The sequence below is a fragment of the Leopardus geoffroyi genome, chromosome C3 (genome assembly GCF_018350155.1).
Source record: "Leopardus geoffroyi isolate Oge1 chromosome C3, O.geoffroyi_Oge1_pat1.0, whole genome shotgun sequence".
Taxonomy (NCBI): Eukaryota; Metazoa; Chordata; class Mammalia; order Carnivora; family Felidae; genus Leopardus; species Leopardus geoffroyi.
In genome coordinates, this window is record NC_059338.1 from 60,170,650 (window position 1) to 60,191,918 (window position 21,269).

Here is a 21,269-nt window from a genome sequence, read left to right on the forward strand (position 1 = left end):
AGAGAGAATCCCAAGCAGGCTCTGTGCTATCAGCACGTGGGGCTCCATCCCATGAACCGTGAGGTCATGACCTTAGCCAAAATCAAGAGTCAGATGCTTAACCAGCTGAGCCACCAAGGTGCCCCTCACCTTGGATGTCTTAAAAGTAGAACAGGTATTCCTTTACCAGCAACATGGGTTTTTCAACTGTGCCCAGGATGATGTGGGCAGAGGCAGAAAAATAAAATGATCTTCATCTGGGGACCACTGAGATCCTACAGTCTCACTGATAGTTATGCTTCTGTCTTTACCCTGAAGTTTCAGGGGAAAATATGGGGAATTATGAGTAGATTTTGGGTCAAAGTCTCCTTATCATTCTGGCCTTACTTTCCCAGTGCTTTAGTCCAGTCAGGCTGCTGTAACAGAATATCATAGACTTGTGGCTAATGAGCAACAGAGATTTATTTCTCACAGTTCTGCAGTCTGTGAAGTCCAAGATCAAGGCACTGGCAGGTGGAGCCCTCTTCCTGACAGCCATCTTTCTGCTGTGACCCCACTAGGCAGAAGGGATGAAGGGTCTCTTTGAGTCCTCTTTTATGAGGGCATGAATCCCATTTATGAGAGTTCTACTCTTATGACCTAATCACCACCCTCAGGCTCCACATCCAAATACTATCACATTGATCATCAGGCTTCCACATATGTTTTGGGGTACACAAACAGTCTGTAGCACCTAAGTACTGTCCTTTGTCCTGGGGCAGAGCTTTGCCCAAGCATACTTACTTCAAGCTGTCCTAGTGAAGGACCAGTTTTTAAATCCCCAAACCATTATGTTTTGATACTTTTGTAAAATACATTATATATGAATTACTACAGAAATGAAATTAGAAAAGCCCAAAGAGTTTGGTGAGTTCTTTATAGATTTTGGATACTAGCTAGCCCTTTGTCCAATATGTCATTTGCAAATATCTTTTCCCATTCCGTTGGTTGCCTTTTAGTTTTGTTGATTGTTTCCTTTGCAGTGCAGAAGCTTTTTATCTTATGAGGTCCCAATAGTTCATTTTTGCTTTTAATTCCCTTGCCTTTGGAGATGTGTCGAGTAAGAAATTGCTGCGACTGAAGTTGGAGAGGTTTTTTCCTGCTTTCTCCTTTAGGGTTTTGATGGTTTCCTGTCTCACATTCAGGTCCTGCATCCATTTTGAGTTTATTTTTGTGAATGGTGTAAGAAAGTGGTCTAGTTTCAATCTTCTGCATGTTGCTGTCCAATTTTCCCAGCACCATTTGTTAACAAGACTGTCTTTTTTTCATTGGATATTCTTTCCTGCTTTGTCAAAGATTAGTTGGCCATACTTTTGTGGGTCTAGTTCTGGGGTTTCTATTCTATTCCCTTGGTATGTGTCTGTTTTTGTGCCAATACCATGCTGTCTTGATTACAGCTTTGTAATAGAGGCTAAAGTCTGGGATTGTGATGCCTCCTGCTTTGGTTTTTTTCTTCAATATTACTTTGGCTACTCGGGGTCTTTGTGGTTCCATACAATTTTTAGGATTGCTTGTTCTAGCTTTAAGAAGAATGCTGGTGCAATTTTTGATTGGGATTCTAAAGAAGACACTCAGATGGCCAACAGGCACATGAAAAGATGCTCAATGTCGCTCTTCATCAGGGAAATACAAGCCAAAACCACACTCAGATACCAGTCTCATGCCAGTCAGAGTGGCTAAAATGAACAAATCAGGAGACTATGGATGCTGGAGAGGATGTGGAGAAACGGGAACCTTCTTGCACTGTTGGTGGGAATGCAAACTGGTGCAGCCACTCTGGAAAACAGTGTGGAGGTTCCTCAAAAGGGAAAAATAGATCTACCCTATGACCCAGCAGTAGCACTGCTAGGAATTTCCCCAAGGGATACAGGAGTGCTGATGCATAGGGGCACTTGTACCCCAATGTTTATAGGAGCATTTTCAGCAATAGCCAAATTATGGAAAGGACCTAAATAAATCTCCATCAACTGATGAATGGATAAAGAAATTGTGGTTTATGTACAAAATGGAATACTATGTGGCGGTGAGAAAGAATGAAATATGGCTTTTTGTAGCAACGTGGATGGAACTGGAGAGTGTTATGCTAAGTGAAATAAGCCATACAGAGAAAGACAGATACCATATGTTTTCACTCTTATGTGGATCCTGAGAAACTTAACAGAAGACCATGGGGGAGGGAAAGGAAGACAAAGTTAGAGACGGAGGGAGCCAAACCATAAGAGACTCCTAAAAGCTGAGAACAAACTGAGGGTTGATGGGGGAGTGGGAGAGAGGGGGTTGGGTGATGGGTATTGAGGAGGGCACCTGTTGGGATGAGCACTGGGTGTTGTATGGAAACCAACTTGACAATAAATCATATTAAAAAAAAAAAAGAAAAGCCCAAAGAAAGACATAAAAAAAATCTAGATTCAATTGATAGAACATCACTCCATAATATGGCTGTAAAATTTCTAGTACTTGCTCTCAATTTCTATACGTATTTCTTTCTTACTGGGCAGGTAACACACAGGACTTGGCGGTAGCCTGGGATCTCGATTTGAGTAGCACTGCTTTATATCTGCCATAATCCTCCTATCAACCTGTTTATCAAGTGTGCCCTCTATTTTTCAGATCAGGACACGAGGATCAAAGTGATTTAGTAAGATGCCCAAGGATGTGCCAGTGATGGAGCTGGAATCCTGACCCAGAGTTGCAGCTTACCCACAATGTTCTTTGTTAGAATTAGGGAAAGCTATCTCTTCCCTTGGGCTGGCTGCTCCCCTCCCTCACCCTGTAAGCTTTGTGGAGCACAGCCTGAACAATGTACAGTATGGTCCTATCAGACTCACCTGTGCTCTCCCTGCCTCCCTTTGCCAGGAGAGAAGGGTAGGCGAGTGGGCAGTGGGAAGAAGAGATAAAGGGGAGACTAAGACTTCTCTCTGTCATTTTATTGCACATTTTCACAGAACGGTGGTTCAAGTTGAGAAGGAAAACAAAACTCAAGTTAGTGAAAATGGGTAGTTTTCAGAATTTCTCATTGCAAGTCATGCTCAACCTTAGGCTTTTAGTGTACCTATTAATTTGATTACTGGATCCTGGGACACTGCCATTTTTAGAAATTTCCATACAGTCAGCCAGGTAATGGGGGTTCAAGATAACACAGAAACATTAATGTTTAACAATCTACAAAAATGTTTGTGAACACATCCTTGTTATCTTTGCTGCTTCTATCATCATACTTCTGCTACAAGTTTCCAGTACTGGCTTACTTTATAACTTAATGAAGAAACTAAAAAAAAAAAAAAATGTGGACAGTGGAAATGGACCAATGATATCTGCTGATACAATAATCATTCAGGCCAAAACTTAATTAATAATTTAAAACACATTTCTAGTTATGCAGCCTAGTTATATTAACTATACTAGGATTCTGAAAGTTTGACTGGGGCTTTGTTCTCTTCCCATGACCTAATATTGCACCTGGTCAGAGCAGACGTGCCATTGGTCATTTAGAATGCTAAGGAAGAGGATTAATGGAGAGGTCTTTTGATGCCACTGGAAAACTACTCAGAACTAATAAAGGTCTGGATTTCCTAGGAAATTACATGGAAGGAAGAGATTTTTAATTCTCCTATAGACTTAAACTGAGTAATGAAAAGTTGACAGATATTTTATTTTTGAGAAACTATTTATTTATTAAATTTATTTATTTTGAGAGAGAGAGAGAGTGAACAGTGGAGGGGCAGAGAGAGGGAGAGAGAATCCAAGCAGGCTCTGCACTGTCAGCACAGAGCCCAATGCGGGGCTTGGACTCACAAACCAAGAGATCATGACCTGAGCTGAAACCAAGAGTCGGACACTTAACTGACTGAGTCACCCAGGTGGCCTGAGAAACCATTTAAAATGCTTTCCTAAGTAGGCTCCTGGGTGGCTCAGTCAGTTGAAGTCTGATTCGTGGTTTCAGCTCATGTCATGATCTCACAGTTTCATGTGTTCAAGTCCCGTGTCAGGCTCTGTGCAGGCAGTGCAAAGCCTGCTTGGGATTCTCTGTCTCCCTCTCTCTCTGCTCCTCCCCCGCTCACCCTCTCTCTCTCAAAATAAATAAATAAACTTAAAAAAATTATAAAATAAAATGCTTTCCTAAGTATTTAAACTTCTTATAGCTATTACTATTGTAGTGACTACACTATTTGCTAGGTTTATTCCTAAGAGTGTCAAGTACATTATGCTGAATACTCACTGCAGCTTTTTGAAGTTGATGGTGCTGTTATTTTTTTAGATGAGGGAACTGAAATGTTACAATGTTGGAGTAGCTTTTTCAGAAAGCCATTCCTAGAACTAATCTGCATGAGAATCAGAATAGGCATTTTAAAAAATATTTTAGGTAATTAATGTGCATATCAAAGTTTGAGAAATACCACATTATTTTCCAGAGTCCCATGTTCATAGCCTACACAGTCCTGCCTCCCTGCGTAATCTAAGATAAAAACTTTTTTTAAGAATGTTAGCTGTGGGTTGCCTGGGTGGTTCAGTCAGTTGAGTGTCCGTCTCTTGGTTTTGGCTCAGGTCATGATCCCAGGGTTGTGGGATTGAACCTGTTTTGGGCTCCATGCCAAGCATAGAGTCTGCTTAAGTTTCTTTCTCTCTCCCCCCCCACTCCTCTCCCCTGCTCATGTGCACTCTCTCTCTCTCAAAAAAAAAAAATATTAACTGATTCTGATGTGAATTTAGATAGACTCAAAATAATCCTTCTCTGGCTCTATGTTCTAACTTTGTAGGTCTAAATCTATTAATTCTGCATCTTCCATTTTTCAGCTAAGTTTTCTGAGACCATCTTCTAAGAGTTCACTATCTTCTCCATTGCACCTGTAGTCACTGGATTCTAAGAACATTCTAGTTTGATAGTTTCAGGTTCTTGTTATCCAGATGGCTTAAAAAAAAAAAAAGATACATAAAGACTATGGTTTGTAATAAAAAGGTTGAGTCACCCTAGGAAACTGTAGAACCGATCCTTTTGGACATCTGTTCTCTCCTGTGTGTATGCCTTCTAGAATATGATGGGTAATTATTATTCCTACCTGTAATCTTAGGCATTTAAATGTAAAATACAGCTTGTAGTAAGTTTGTTTGAATTATAACAAAAAGCAAGTGCACAGTCTATGTGATATTTTATTTTGTTTTTTAATTGAAGTATAGTTGACACATAGTGTCACATTAATTTCAGGTGTACAACACAGTGACTCAACATCTTTATATGTTATACTGTGCTCACCACAAGCATAGCTACCATCTGTCTCTATACATCACTGTTATAGTATCATTGACTATATTCTTTATTCTATACCTTTTATTCTCATGATTTATTCATTCCGTAACAAGAAGCCTGTATCTCCCACTTCTCTTCTGTATCCCAATCTTCCACCTTCTTTCTCTCTGAGAATCAATAGTTTGTTCTCTGTGTTTATGAGTCTATTTCTATATTTGTTTGTTCACTTGTTTTCTTTTTTAGATTCCATATATAAGTGAGATTATGTGGTATTTTTCTTTCTCTTAGTTCACCTAGAATAATCCCCTATAGGTCCATCCATGTTGTCAAAAATGGTAAGATCTCATTCTTTTTAATGGCTGAGTAATATTCCATTAAATGTATACACAACATCTTTATCCATTCATCTATCGGTAGACACTTGGATTGCTTCCTTATCTTGGCTATTGTAAGCAATGCTGCAATAAACATTGGGGTGCATATGTCTCTTCAAATTGGTGTCTTCATCTCCTTTGGGTAAATACCTAGTAGTTGAATTACTAGATCATGTGGTATTCCTATTTTTAATTTTTTAAGTAAGCTCAATACTGTTTTCCACAGTGGCTGCACCAATTTACATTCTCACCAACAGTGCATATGAGTTCTGTTTTCTTCATATCCTCACCAGCACTTGTTATTTCTTGTCTTTTGTATACTAGCCATTCTGACAGGTGTGAGGTGATATCTCATTGTGGTTTTGATTTGCATTTTCTTGATTATTAGTGATGTTGAACATCTTTTCATGTATCTCTTGACCATCTGGATGTCCTCTCTGGAAAAAATATCTATTTAGGTTTCCTGCCCATTTCTTTTTTTATTTTTATTTTTTAACGTTTATTAAGACAGAGGCAGAGACAGAGCATGAGTGGGGAAGGGATGGAGAGAGGGAAAAAGAGAATCCGAAGCAGGCTCCAGGCTCCGAGCTGTCAGCACTGAGACAAATGCAGGGCTCAAACTCACGAACCATGCGATCATGAACTGAGCCGAAGTTGGACGCTTAACAGACTGAGCCACCCAGGTGCCCCCCTGCACACCCCCCCAACATTTCTTAATCAGATGATGATGATGATGATGATGATGATGATGGGTGTTGAGTTATATAAGTTCTTTATATATTTTGGATATTAGCCCCTTATTGGATATGCCATTTGCCCATATCTTCTACAATTCAGTACATTGTCTTTTCATTTTATTGATGATTTCCTTTATATGCAAAAGCTTTTTATTTTGGTGCAGTTCCAATAGTTTATTTTTGCTTTTGTTTCCCTTGCCAGAGAAGACATTTCTAGAAAAATGTTGCTAGGGCCCGTGTGAAAGAGATTACTGCCTATGTTGTTTTTCTAGGAGCTTTATAGTTTCAGGTTTCACATGTAGGTGTTTAATACACTTTGAGTTTATTTTTGTCTGTGGTGTAAGAAAGTTGTCCAGCTTCATTCTTTTGCATGTAGCTGTCCAGTTTTCCTGGCACCATTTATTGAAGAGACTATCTTTCCCCATTGTCTATGCTTGCCTCCTTTATTATAGATTAACTGACCATACAATTTTGGGTTTATTTCTAGGTTTTCTATTTTGTTCCACTGATCTTTGTGTCTGTTTTAGTGCCAGTACCATACTGTTTTGGTTATTATAGCTTTGTAGTATGTCTTGAAACCTGGAGATTGTGATATCTCCAGTTTTGTTTTTCTTTTTCAAGATTGGTTTGGCTACTCAGGGTCTTTTGTGATTCCATGCTAATTTTAGGATTACTTGTTCTGGTTCTGTGAGAAATTCTATTGGTATTTTGATAGGGATTGCATTGAATCTGTAGATTGTTTTAGGTTATGGGCGTTTTAACAATATTAATTCTTCCAGTCTATACTCTGAAAATGACAAAAAGATTAGTGAAAGAAATTGAAGATGACACAAACAAGTAAAGGATATTCTTTGCTCATGGACTGAAAGTCTATATGACCTTTCAAAAGACTAACCTGTAGGGACACCCGGGTGGCTCAGTCAGTTAAGCCTCTGACTTCGGCTCAGGTCATGATCTTACAGTCCATGACTTCCAGCCCCGCATTGGGCTCTGTGCTGACAGCTCAGAGCCTGGAGCCTCTTTCAGATTCTGTCTCTCTCTCTCTCTCTCTCTCTCTGCAACTGCCCCACTCACACACACTCTCTCTGTCTCTCTCTGTCTCTCTCTCTCTCTCTCTCTCTCTCTGTATCTCAAGAATAAATAAACATTAAAAAATTAAAAAAAAAAGACTAACCTGTAAACATGAGCCACTCAGGTTTAAAAAGCAAGGGAATGACATGCAAATATCAGCATTCTTAGAGATGGTACTTGGAAATCAGTTTGAAGAATGGACAGGAAGCAGTGAGAGTCATCAGTGATTCTAGAATCACTTAAAAGGTTTTTTGAAGTACATGTTTATGAAAATCTGATGCCCAAATTTTCAGGTGTGCAACGTAGTGATTGTTGTGATGAGCATGCCTGCTGGTCCAGGGAACACACTTTGAGAACTATCGTACTAGATTTGGGAGACTACTTCAAAAATTTTTGCACTGATCTATGTGAGATATAACATAGATATAAATGCTGACAATAGAGTTGACGAGGAAGGGTTGGTTCCAAAGATATGAAAGGAGTTATGATTGACAGGACTTGTTAGGAGACCAGAGTATACAGATGAAGTAGAGGTAAGTGTCTAGATTGATTTCTCGATTTCTAACTTTAGTAGGTAGATGGAAAATGGTGGTAGCTTTATCACAACATATGGAATAAAAGAGGAGAAGATAGAATGGTTTGGGGGTGGAACTGATGATGAGTTTGATTTTAAACACATCCAATGGAAATTTATGTGCAGATATCTGTTAGGAAAGTGGAGTAGTGTAAAATTGGGGATACAGTTACAAGAATGAAGTTATAAGTGCGGGCAGGTACATCTCTAGAAGAGAAATCATAGGTATAAAGTGAACAGAATACAGTGCTAAGAACAGAACTGTGAAGTATGCCAGTATTTAAGGTGAAATCAGAATAATTCACCTTGAAAAGGTCTGAGAAGGGCTGGCAGGAGCCATGGAGTATTTCCTATGAGGTTGTGATCAGGCTGTCAGCACTGCAGTGAGGTCAACTGACATATGGATTCAAATGCACTTAATTTCGTCAGAGTATCATGGATGGGACCCAGATTGCATTTATCTGAAGTTAGAAAGTGTTTTTGAGGACAGAATACATGCCTTTTGTTTTTCTGATATTATGTTTCTGTTCACTTCTGAAGAAGATTACACTATTGATGGAAATACTTGGGGGTGTGAGTGGATTCACACTCAAGTTCTAAGCTAATATTTTAGCTGAAAATTAATAAAATGTTTAGAGAAGAAATTGAGAATCAAAATCAGGTCATGATCTTACGGTTCGTGACTTCGAGCCCTGCATCAGGCTCTGGGCTGACAGCTCGGAGCCTGGTGCCTGCTTCAGATTCTGTGTCTCCTTCTCTCTCTGATCTTCTCCCACTCTCACTCTGTCTCTATCTCTCAAAAATAAATAAATATTAAAAAGAGAATAATATATGTCTGTGTACATATGTACATAGACATACATATGTATTCTTTTGAGGAAGCACTGTCTCTTGTGGGGTATTATTCCTTTCTACAGAAAGCTTTCAGAAGTGAGCGTTTTGTGGTTGGTCCTTCTGAAAGTGTTTTGTTTTATTCCTCACCCCCATCCCTGCTGGGGAACCAAGAATGCTATTATTGCTATTAAGAATATTGTTTTACTTTGTGACTCTGTGTGACAGCTGGTCATGATTATTTTATTAGTTTACTGATTGGCCCAACTTAAACCAAAAAGAAAGACAAGGTCAGCAAATGTGATAGCTGTTAGGGCAGCTGTCACTTCTGGTAATCTGACCATAACCTTTTTTTTCCCTTTTCCTCCAGTGTTTTTCTAAGCAGATTTATAACAAAACCAAGAGAGTAAATAGAAATTGTTGCCCTCCACAAGATCAGGACCTGGGATAATGGTTTCATAATCAGGATTTATCAGTGGTGTCTGGAAAACATTTTAAATGTCTATGTCCAATAACAATGTGCCCACCTTTATTTTGGGAAAACTTCTTGTGAGGTGTGCAGATTGACTGACTCTTTAGGACTCCCTAGAAAGCCAGATTAGAGACTGAGCAGACATAGCCCTTTGGATTTGCTTCTTGTATTCCTCTATTAATTAGTTGGAAAGTTCTCCACAAAATGTGGGCCAAATGCAGAACACAAGGGACTGCCAGTAAAGCAGTGAGCTTTCTAAAAGACGAGAATCAAAGCACATTTTCTATTTTGGCCTCAAATGGGTCTGATCAAATGGATTTTCTGTGTATAGATTTTATCTTTCACTTGTTGACCAGTGTTTCAGGGCCCGGCAGTACAAAAGGAACACTTCAAATCTCAGGCTGCAAATTATCAAATGTGTAATTGTTTTTTTCACAGAGATGAAACTAATCTTCTAAACTCTTAGAAATTTACTTGTTGACAGATCACATTCTTAAAAGACTAGTAAACAGCATGCTATTGAGGCTTATGGGTAAAGATGGTAAATTTGAAGGTATAAGTCATAAAACACAAAAGTTCAAATCAGTTTTGAATACTTTAGTAATGTAGTAATGACTTTAAGTTACGTGTTTTTCATTTAGGATTAAAAATAACATGTAGTAAAGCATATCATTGGAGTTCAAATTAACATTTCCCTCTTTTCCTTTCTTTGAGCAGGTGGTCAAGTTATTAAGCAACAAAAGGTCACAAGCAGTTGGAATATTAATGTCTAGCCTTCACTTAGATATGAAAGATATACAACATGGTAAGTATACAAATAAAGATTCAGCTTTTGAATACCCAATTTTGGGCAGAAGGATGTGATATTTGGTGGTAAAGTTATTTAGAGTATTTAGAGTTATATTGAGACTAGTATGAATGCTACTGATCTTTCTTCCATGATTGTTTCTGGAAGGGCTACCCATAACTTGGCTTTTGTGTTGTTTCTGTATCTTGCTAAAAGCCTAATTCTCATGTGACATATTTAGTATGCATTAATAAAATTTGATTTTTGATCCATCATAAATACTGGTCTCCCTGTGCCCTGTAACTAATTAGACTTTATCTGAGGTATTTACTTCTGGATGCCATTCTCAAAGAGTGACTGATAAACAGGATAATAATGAGGTAGGTCTCAGCCATTGAAAATAGCTAGAGATAGTGTATTGGAGAGAGAAATATATTGGGACGTGAATCTCAAGTGTTTGATGAGCTAACAGAAATTTTTTGAAAGGTTGGCTTCAACCAGTGTAGGAGTTCCATGGATGCTTGTTTTCGTTGTTGTTGTTTTCAGAATGTTTTTATGATTAGAGATGTCAAACAGTAGACTGGATTGCCATGTATAGTAATTAAAACTGAAAAGTGTTCAAGAGGTTGAATGATCATTTGTCACAGATGTCTATAAATCATTGGATGGACAAGGGGGCATGTTCTCTTAGTCTTCCTCTGAGATATGATGAGTTGGTGAAAGAATTGCTAAAGCAAATTTATTATTTATAAATTTTTAGGATGGAAAGCTGTCCCTCCTCTTTCAATTATTTGGGATGACTGTATGTAAACCCCTGGGCTTCTCTATGCATAGTTATTTTTTCTAATAACCATCAAAGATGGTTTCAAATGATTCTTGCCCACTTATATTATTGTTAGTGATCCATATACATGGAAGCAGTAATTCATGACCTTTTGTTATTTCTTTTATGTTGTTTTAATTTATATCTTTACCCAGGCTTATAAAATATTTTCTGTGTTTGGAGTCAGGGTGATTTTAACATTTTCTAAGTGGCTTTAGTGTCAATATTTTAAATATTTGAATCCTACCCTGTAATTAACAGCCATTCCTATTCCATATCTTCCTATCACATTTATGCTAAGAGATGTTGCCCAAGGTGAATAAAGGAATTAAATTTATATTCAGAACGATCCATAAGCTGTCCAGAGCCTTAGAATAGATTTAAAGCAGATTGAATCATCCAATGGCATGCCAGTTTACCTAGTAAAGAAATATGGCTTCAAGTAGAACACAGACTCTATAAATCATGGAAACATTCAACTGGCTTTCTAGCTTACCCCTTTATGAATGCGGATTCTATTTGTTAGCTTTAAAATATTTTGTGGAATAATTCATAAATAGCACAAGCCTGGTATGCCCTGTCAATTGATGAGTAACTCTTAATCATAATTTAAGTTTTTATTAAACTGTTTTGATGGTGAGGAGACTTCCTCAAACTGAAGCATTGGGGGTAGTAGTCATAGAACAGGACGCCAGGGCTGGCGCCGAGAAGTACTTGGCGTTTCTAAAGCTGGCAGATGTAGCCCAGTTAAGTCATAGAATGAAATCTGAAAATAATGATATGGTCCTTTCCTTCAGTCAAATATTCAATCCGGGTTGAGTTAATAATGAGAACCTTATGAACAAAGGAGTCCGCCTAACATCTGTGTCTGTGGTAAAGCCAGTGAGAGTTCATTGAAAATTTGCTAGCTTAACATGCAACGCTAACAATAACATGGCATGAACGTCAGTAGTTGATGGGTCACACAGAATTATGCATAAACTTTATCCTATTAGGATGTGAAGTGATTGCTTGAATCACTTTGAAACCCTGCACATGGTTTTCTAAAAAAAACAGCCGCCTTAGAATTTAAGTCTGAAGAAGCAAGTGGTGTGCCTTTCAGTGAATAAAGTCCTGTTCTGTCTCAGTATGGTGTCTGGGACCATGATTTACATGTGTGAATCACTTGTGGCCTCTAGAATAAACTTGACTTCTATCAGGATATGCCTCCACTGAGAAATCCACAGAAGCGTAAACATCATTGATTTCGGTTGTAGAAGCAGCCACAGAATTTATCCAGACCTCCAGTGTCATCTTATAGAAGAGCAAACTAAGATCGTTTGGTGGTCAGGTTTCTTTTTCAATGTCACAAAGCATGTTAATGGAACAGGCTGAACTTGTACCCAGCCTTCTTCACTCGCTGGTCCTGTTCTTTTCATTCATATGAGCTGCTCCTTCAAGATTGTCCTTTTTCTACAAACAGCATCGGTATCTTGAAAACAAAGTATATGTAATATTGTAAAAAGCAGCAGGCATTATTTTCTCTCTTTCCCTTCTCCCTCACCAAAACTCTAGGAAAGGTTAGATTGAGCTTACTTTGTAATGCTTCTATTTTTAAAGTGCTGTGTAAGAGTAATTAATGTGGCAGGTTTAGATTAGGGGTGCCAAAAATCTAATCGTGGTCTTGCCACTACATTCACTAAGCACCACATCCTGCTCAGACTCAAAGGGAGGTAAAGGTAGGTTTTTTTCTACAATGGCACATATAGTGTCCTCAGTGTTAAATAGAGTCAAAGGGCAGAGAGGAGAGAAGGGATCTGTTTCTTGACTAAGTTTACTAATATGGCAGTACAAGTGAGACAGTCCCAAATGATTAACTGTGTGTGTGTGTGTGTGTGTGTGTGTGTGTGTGTGTGCATGCACATGTGCACACAAATGTTGCAGTGAAGACCTGAGTTGTTCTAATGCAGTTGTAAATGTGTCTGGTCACTTCTAAGCTATCCTGTAAATTACAGCGGTTTTACAGTGGAAAGGGTGAAACTGTGGTGTGCCACCTCTGAAAAAAAAAAGAAAAAAGACCACTCCAATGGTTTAGAATAATTTAAAGTCTAGGATGAATGTACTTCTCAGAACGGATTTTCCTTTCTTTTCTAGGGCCTTAGGGTCACTATGGGTTTAGGATTTCCTTAAATCAAGCTCAAGGGATCCCCTGAGGCCATGCTAACTGCTTATCCACTGCATAGTTGGTTTCCTTTGGAGTCCCAGTTTATTGTCAGATGGGTCTAGAATCTGTGCTTTGGGTGGACCCTGAGCTTTGATATTTGGCTTTTGGCTCCATTAGGCTGTCAACAGAAAGTGCAGATTTGTTGGGATAGGGCTAAAGCACTTAATGAACTGGCTCACTTTCTTATATACTCTTGTTTAGCATGATAATTCCTATCTTGACTGATTTTTGATGCTTTTAAACAATTTTATAAATATATTTTATCCAGCATTTTAAATTGTTCTCATGGGAGGATTGATTCAAATCATCTAGCCTATTATTTTCAGAAGTTGGTATTATGAGAGTATCCTCCAACTCTGTAGTTGAGTTTTGTTAAAAGAGACTGAAGTTTCTATACAGCATTCCATCCATATTTTGGGAGTCAGTGTGGTATTCGCAGCTCCGGGTCCATTTTAGTGGGAAACAGTAGCTGCCGGGCAATTTCAAATTTCATAAGGCTCAGTTTTACCCCACCCCGTCTCACTATGAGGCAGAATATCCACATAATTTACCATCCAAACCTGGATACCTTTGAGAGTGCAAGGGGGTGCTATGACTAATACTGCCTGTGCAGCAGGTACAAATGGGAAATTTTTCAGGAACATCAGGAGTAGGGCAACTCTACTATCAGATCAAATGGAAATGAATTTCTGATCTAATTCTCCTTCATATACATGTATTTGTAAAACAACTATTTATTGGCTAGGGAACTTCAGTTCACAGTGTGGAAAGCCTGCTTTGTAAACCTGAGATTGTCCAGCTGTCTATCCTTTTGGTACTCTCATCAATACCTTGTCTGAAAGGTTTGCTCCAGATTGATGCAAACACCTCCCAGAGGCAGGAATCTGTTAGCCTTATATTCTGTACCTGGCAACTAGAAATCTAACTCAGCCAATGTCTGGACCCAAGACCATTTAGAGACTAAGCTTCAGGCAGCGTCCTTACAGATCCAGGCTATAGACTCACTCCACTAAGTTTTCATGCTCTGTCTGTGGGCAGGGTGGAGTAGAGCATGTCTAAGAGATTTTAGCTAACCTGCATGTCTTATATTCTTTTAGTTTTACCAGTGAAGGCCCATTTCAGATATTAGAATGTTAACTAGCAAAGCCTCAGTTACTGATCTACATAGGGATAGATGAGGAGCTTGTGATAACTGACTCTGAAGTATGGCCTTTCTTACGTAGTGCTGGCCTACCATCCCTGAGGTATGGGTGTTAAGACAAGTGACTGCTCCTTAAGTTGAAGCTTTAACTGGCTCATATATACCATTACATCACCTTAGTATATATGTTTTAAAATAGATTAAAGATGGGGCATCTGGGTGGCTCACTCAGTTAAGCTTCTGACTTCAGCTCAGGTCATGATCTTGCGGTTTGTGAGTTTGAGCCCCAGTTCAGACTCTGTTATGACAGCTTGGAACCTGGAGCCTGCTTCAGATTCTGTGTCTTCCTCTCTCTTTGTCAAGAATAAACATAAAAAAAACCCTGCCTATTTAAAAAAATAGATTAAAGATACTGTAGCAAGGGATATCTAAGATGTATTTAATCATCCCACCCCTAGAAAATAAGTTTTGCTAATCTTTCAGGATTGGGCAGCCCAAAGTATTAATTAATGACCCTCGTTCCTTTCTTCCTTTTAACGTCTGTGCTATCTAAAGCCAACGAGTATTATGAGCCCATGGGCAACAAATACTAAATTATGTCCTTGTTGAAATGTCTATCCTCTTTAAATCTGGTTTATCAAAATCATGTGTCTTGATATTAAATAAGATAACTATGCAAACCACCTGGCAAGTAAAATCATGTTTATTTTTATTCTTTGGTCTCTAAGCCTAAAGATTGCTTTTTCAAACACTTTTAAAAATGCAGTTAAGGATACCTTACAAGGACGATAACATGCTTTTAGGTTTAAATTCCAGTGAAGTCTATCTGTTAATTTCTGATTTCTTATTGGAACCTGCTTCATGTTGCTGTTCTTTTGATCTTCTGTCATTGTCCTCCTTCAAAGGAGATCAGAGTTGTTAGAAGCCTTATCCTGATAACTGTTGTAAGGGAAATATCGAAATAAGCTACATCAAATGAATGTTTTGGTTTCCAGTGCAAATAAAATTTATGTTTATACTATATTGTGTAGTCTAGTAAGTACACAGTAGTATTTTATTTTTAAAAATCATGTATACATCTTAATTAAAAAATACTTTATGGCTGAAAAATACTAACCCATCATCTGAGTTTTCAGTGGGTTATAATCACTGAGCACAGATCACCATAATAAATATAATAATAATGCAAAATTTGAAATATTGTGAGAATTATCAAAATGTGACACAGTGACACAAAGCGAGCAAATGCTGTTGGAAAAATGGCACCAATGTACTTGCTTCTAGCAGCATTTCCACAAACCTTCAACTTTAAAAAAAAAACGCAGTATCTGCCAAGTCAATAAAGCTAAGTACAATAAAATGAGGTATGCCTGTAGCTGTGTAAAGTGGTCCAGAAAAGGGAGTTATAACTGTTCATTATACAATGGAGGGAATAGAGACTTCTAGATTAAGCTTGCCTGGGGCTTCACCTTAATAAGATCAGAATGGATGTCCAGTTCCTTTGGCTTCTACTTCACTGCCCTCTGCAGTGTATTAGCTTGTTTCAGAACGAGGACCTGTGTTACCTAATAAAATGAGAATATGCACCATATGCAAAAAGGGAACTGGCCAAAGCCCTTTGGGCCCTCAGTTGTTTTTGAGTTACTAAAGTTCTAGAAAATATATTTAGCAAATTTCGTTTATTCCTTTAAGTGTCATTTCATACATATTCCTCAGTTTGTTTATTGGGTCTCTTCCTTAGAGAATGAAGCAGATTTTTTTTTTTTTTTCACAGCTATGAATTAATGGAGGAAAAATACTTTAGAGGGAATTATTAATGGAGTTGCTTGTTCATGATTGAACCAAGCAAAGATAAACAAATTTGCTCTAGAAAAACAACCTGGGCTGAACTTATTGATGAATGAAAGCAGGTTGTGATTACTTGTAAAAAGCTTGTGACACATAGAGCATGGAACTTTCCAGTTTACTGATGCTCAGAGAGTATATAGGGAAATACGCTCTATCTCCCTAGTTCAGTCCTTGCTTTCATTTTGTACTCACACTCTAAGCATATTTCTTTATTCCTTGTGTCTGTATTTCCCTGCGTTTTTCCCTTTACTTTCACGTGTAGACTAGCATTGATTAAGAGCATGATTCCAGGGCCGAGCTGCTTGGATTTTATTTGGGACAGAATGTATTTCTCCCCCCAGCCCCCAATTCATATGTTCAAAGCCCTAATCCCCAGTGTGATTGTACTGACAGTGGGGCCTTTGGGAGATAATCAGGTTAGGTGAGCTCATGAGGGTGGCTCCCATGATGGGATTAACATCCTTTAAGAAGAAGAACCGAGGCCACAGTCTCTGCAAACTAGGAAGAGGGTCCTTACCAGTTCAAGCCTCCAGAACTGGGAGAACTTAATTCCTTTTTAAACCACTCAATCTGTGATATTTGTTAGCAGCACCACCTGACAGATTTGGTAAAGATTCTGGGTAAGACAGATTTGAATCCCAGTGCTGCCACTGGTTAGCTGAGTAAACCAGGGTGATTTTCCTCATATCTCTATACCTCAGTCTCCTCATTTTAGAAAGGGCGACTAAATGAATTATTTCCTGTAAACACACACACATTAAATGGTCAATATTCTGTCCTCACCTTTCTGCATTTCTTAGAAAAGGAGTTCATTTATAGGCTTTGGAGACGTTTGAACTCAGAATCTGGCCAACCAGTGAGGAGGGAGAACTTAGAGATTTTATTCCTTCTCCTGTTATTGAGAACATGTTCTGCTACAAGCCTTTACCATGAGACAACAGAGGTAGTGGAATACAGAAGCTGCACCTGATGACCTTTGAGAGCAAGAGAGAGGAGGAGTGGGAGTCTAAGTTCAAGGGGTGCATAACTAACACAGACTTGATTCTTCTGGAGCTTGGGTTTTCCATCAGTATTACTAAAATATTTTTTTTTCAACGTTTATTTATTTTTTTTTGGACAGAGAGAGACAGAGCATGAACATGGGGGAGGGTCAGAGAGAGGGAGACACAGAATCGGAAACAGGCTCCAGGCTCTGAGCCATCAGCCCAGAGCCCGACGCGGGGCTCGAACTCACGGACCGCGAGATCGTGACCTGGCTGAAGTCGGACGCTTAACCGACTGCGCCACCCAGGCGCCCCAGTATTACTAAAATATTGAATATTAGTACTCAGCTGTGTCCATTTCTGTTTTCTGGATGGAGATAAATATGAGAATTATTTATATTAGCAGCTCCTAGAAGGTGAGCATGGACACATCCTTGGACTGTACTTTGTCTGCAAGGAGAGCAATTTATTTTGGAAATTTAAAAGGCTGGGGTCTCCCCTAGCTGTGTGATTTCTAAATCATTGTCTCTGTGCAGCGTGTCAACCATATTCCTCATGGACCACTGTTGGCTGTGGGTGGCTTGTGAGGGTAGCAGGGGAAGGCAGTTCGACTTGGTTGCTACAGTGAGTTTTGGTAAGAAGCAGGAGTAGAATCTTAAGTGGAGACACAGACACATGCTTCTGTTTCTTGCTTTGACATATTATTTAACTGACGGTTACACTGGTTTCTAGCTATGAATGTAAAGTATAAAAACACTTCTTTAAAACCTAGAGATACCCTTTCTTAACTATGAGAACTTATGGTAACTCTTCCCGTGTATTTTGATAGCCTACACACATAGCAGCTTTTTCACCCTTTTGGGCTGCCACTGAATACCGTTTTTTTTAATGACATTTTCTACCAAATGAGTTGTAGATTACAAACTCCTGGTCTATTTAGTAGAGTTTCTGATTTCATTCTTTGAGACACAAGCTTTTTCACTTGTCTATTAATTACCAGAAGAAAGTTTATCCATAATCATTTATTTATCTTTGTAATATTCTCAAAACCTGGGTTCAGTATGGGCAATGTTGTTTTTTTTTCCTGGCAGGTTTTCCAGTGTCTGGCTTCTTTGTGAAACTCAAGTTTACAAGGCTCACTTAGAAATTGCTTCATGCCCCCTTTTTTACCTTTATTTTAAGTGTTTTCCTCACATAGGATATAGAGTTTTAAGTCCTGTTTATTATATTTATTGGGACATTAAAAATCTAGTAAATGCTACTGGGAAGTTTAGTGAATGGTTTTCATTGAAATGTAAAGTCAATTAGAATTAGAAATTTGAGAAGAAAGTGGGCTCCATCCAGTGAGCTGTGTAACCTTTTCATCAATTGTAGCCTTGTCGCAGAGAAAAATACATGCGAGATAGGTCCACTTTCATTAAAACCTACTTTTAGAAATTTAATATAAGAATATGTTTTAAAAATTCATTACCTAGAGTTTGTTATAAAAAGAAAGACCTCCTAAATCATTTTAAGTCACACATAGATTATTAAATCAAGGGAAAATGAATTATAAGTTTTTATTACAGCCTCAGAAAAAACCTGGGTTGTACTTAGCTTATATTTTTTATGACATTGTTCCACAATTGGGCTTTTTGATTATGCTTTTATGGGAAGGAGAAACACAATACTTGAGGCTGTTCTGAAACTGTGAGCTTTGATGTGGGTATTCTTTTCCTTCATTGCACTTAGTATTTGATTATGTATTGGTGTTTGTGTGTTTGTTTTTTCTGCCCCCCTCCACCACCTCCCAACCCTCCCTCCCACATAAGCTCCATGAAGCCTGCAGATATAGCCCACTGCAGCTCAGCTCAGGATGTTTGCCCATATAATGCTCTATCTGCTCTTCACAATCATCGGGTGATTGTTAAAGGAATTGCCCAGGACCAAATGGGGGGGGGGTGCGTGGAGGTGGAGCCCAAATTTGAGCACAGACACTGAGTGCATAATTAATCATACCAACTTTGACCCTTGACCCACTGTGTGTTAAAGGTGCAGTTTTTGCAAAAATATTCCATTTGCACAGTCCTTGAGAGGGGTGGGGATTTGGACTATTATTTGAGGAAAGGGAAACCCCCTTTTGATAACTGGAATCCTGTGTGTACTTTAAAATTGACTTATTTAAAATTCTATGTGTTTTGACACGTGCTTTTTCAGCACCCCAAAGTGGCCATCCTTAAGATGCTTTCTGGTCTTTTTCCTCTCAGATGAACTGAGCATCTGAGAGTACTAGAGATGAGGAAAGTAAAGAGTGATTGGCACTTTCCACATTTCCCTTAGGAGCTACCTGTGTCCTATTCCTGCTAGGTACATTCTAGCAATAAACTCATGGTTATTTCCCATAAGCCCTGTGTGCTGAGACATTGGGTAAAATGGTTTAAAAAGTTATGTAATGTGATGTTGTCTTTGAGCATGACTACAGTAATGATATTTCATGCTGATGACTCTCTTACCTCCCTCCTCACAATCAAACATGAATACAAGAATACTACTTCCCTAGAAGCAGTTTTCATCCAAATACTTCTGAATATGCTATAAAATTTATTAAACAGTTTCAAACAATTATTATCTACGTGTGATTAAGAAATCAAATAGTATAGGAGGGCTTGCAATGGAAAACAACCCGGAATTCCCCATATGGACTTTGTCACTTCCATGATAGATTGTAAAGCCATGATTTCTCCTTGCTTGAGCCACTGTGGAATAATCCCAGCCTCCTTCAAGTAAATGGTGGAATTTAGGAGGATGCTTGTCTGTTGTTGTTACTGAACAGTATGAAGTCCTTATGAATTAAATTGTTGTGAAGAGAATTCTAAATTGAACATGATGTTTAAATAGATTATCTGCCAATTTTCTTTTAATTCTAAAATTTATGATTCTAAGTTTTGGGATGTACAATTGCTGATAATAATAATAATAATAGCCAGCATGCAAAGTCATTGCTGTAGGGTTTGCAATGACTCTATGAGGTAGGTGGTGTTATTATCCCCATCGCAGGGCCAAAAAACTGAGGCAGAGAGGCAAAAGAAAGTTAAGCAGCAGGTGTGTGTGTGTGTGGGGGGGGGGGGCGCTGTGGTTTAATCTTAGGTGGTCTGGTTGCAAAGTCTGCGCTCTGAAGCCCTGTGCCGTACTTCCTAAGAAGTCTCAAGTGTTAGTAATTGTATCGGTGACTTAAGCCGGAGAAAATGGCACATGATTTTTTTTTTCCCTCCGTGGTTCATAACTACAAAACCAGTCTACTGGCTAGCAACTATCATTGCTATTTACAGCACTCTAATGTAGTGTCATACAGCTAGAGCACACATTCTTATTGCCTGTGTTTGTAGGGGGAGTGGAGGGAGGGAAGGTAGAATCAAGGAACACAGAAAAAGACTGTCATGAAGGATGCAAAGAAGTTACTTAATGGATCCTGTAGGATTTGCTTTAAAATTCCTTCTGTTATCACTTCTTGTCCGGTCTTCTGTTCTGTGCTTTAGGTGATACTCAGATGTGCTTTGCTAGAGAAAGCTGCCGAGTGGAGCATGTGTGTATATGCCCAACTTCTGTACCAATTAAAGGGATAAAGAGAGGAATGCATTCGGAGACTATAATCACCTTAGCAACATATTTTCATATAAGTGCAAAGTGTATTAGAGTGGCCAATTACGCTGTTATAACCATTGGTTCTTACCATGAAGATCTCAGCATTGACAGTTATATCAGGGGGATCTTGATTCATTCATTCCTACTATTTCTGTTTGCCTTCCTTTCCTTATTTCTTCCCATATTTAATCATTCACTTAGGTATTTACTGAGTATTTAGTTTGTGCCAAGCTCCATTCCTGGCACTGGGGTACAAAAATGAGAACAAAAAAGCCAAAACAACAAATGGCTGTGTGGAACTTGAATTCCATTAGGGAAGAAAACAATTTATTAATATATAAAGCAAGATGTATGGTATGTCAAATGGTGATACGTGCCATTGAGGAAATAAACAAAAGCAGGGAATGGAAAGAGCACAGAGTGGAAGGCAAGGGAGAAGTCAGGGAGAGCCTCAGTGAGGACTTGAAATCTGAAGGGTGCAAGAAAAAGAACTCCATACAAATCATAGGGAAGAGCATGTTGCAAGAAGAAGCAGTCAAGT

At 38.6% G+C, this 21,269-nt stretch overlaps 1 protein-coding gene across 1 annotated transcript in view; it reads left to right on the forward strand.

Moving 5' to 3' along the window:
• The window catches only part of FMN2 (formin 2), a 391,822-nt gene that overhangs the window by 178,542 nt on the left and 192,011 nt on the right, over nucleotides 1-21,269 (forward strand). The window contains exon 7 of the mRNA XM_045453074.1: nucleotides 10,040-10,127. Coding sequence (XP_045309030.1) covers nucleotides 10,040-10,127 — 88 coding nt within the window. The remainder of the gene's footprint in view (nucleotides 1-10,039; nucleotides 10,128-21,269) is intronic.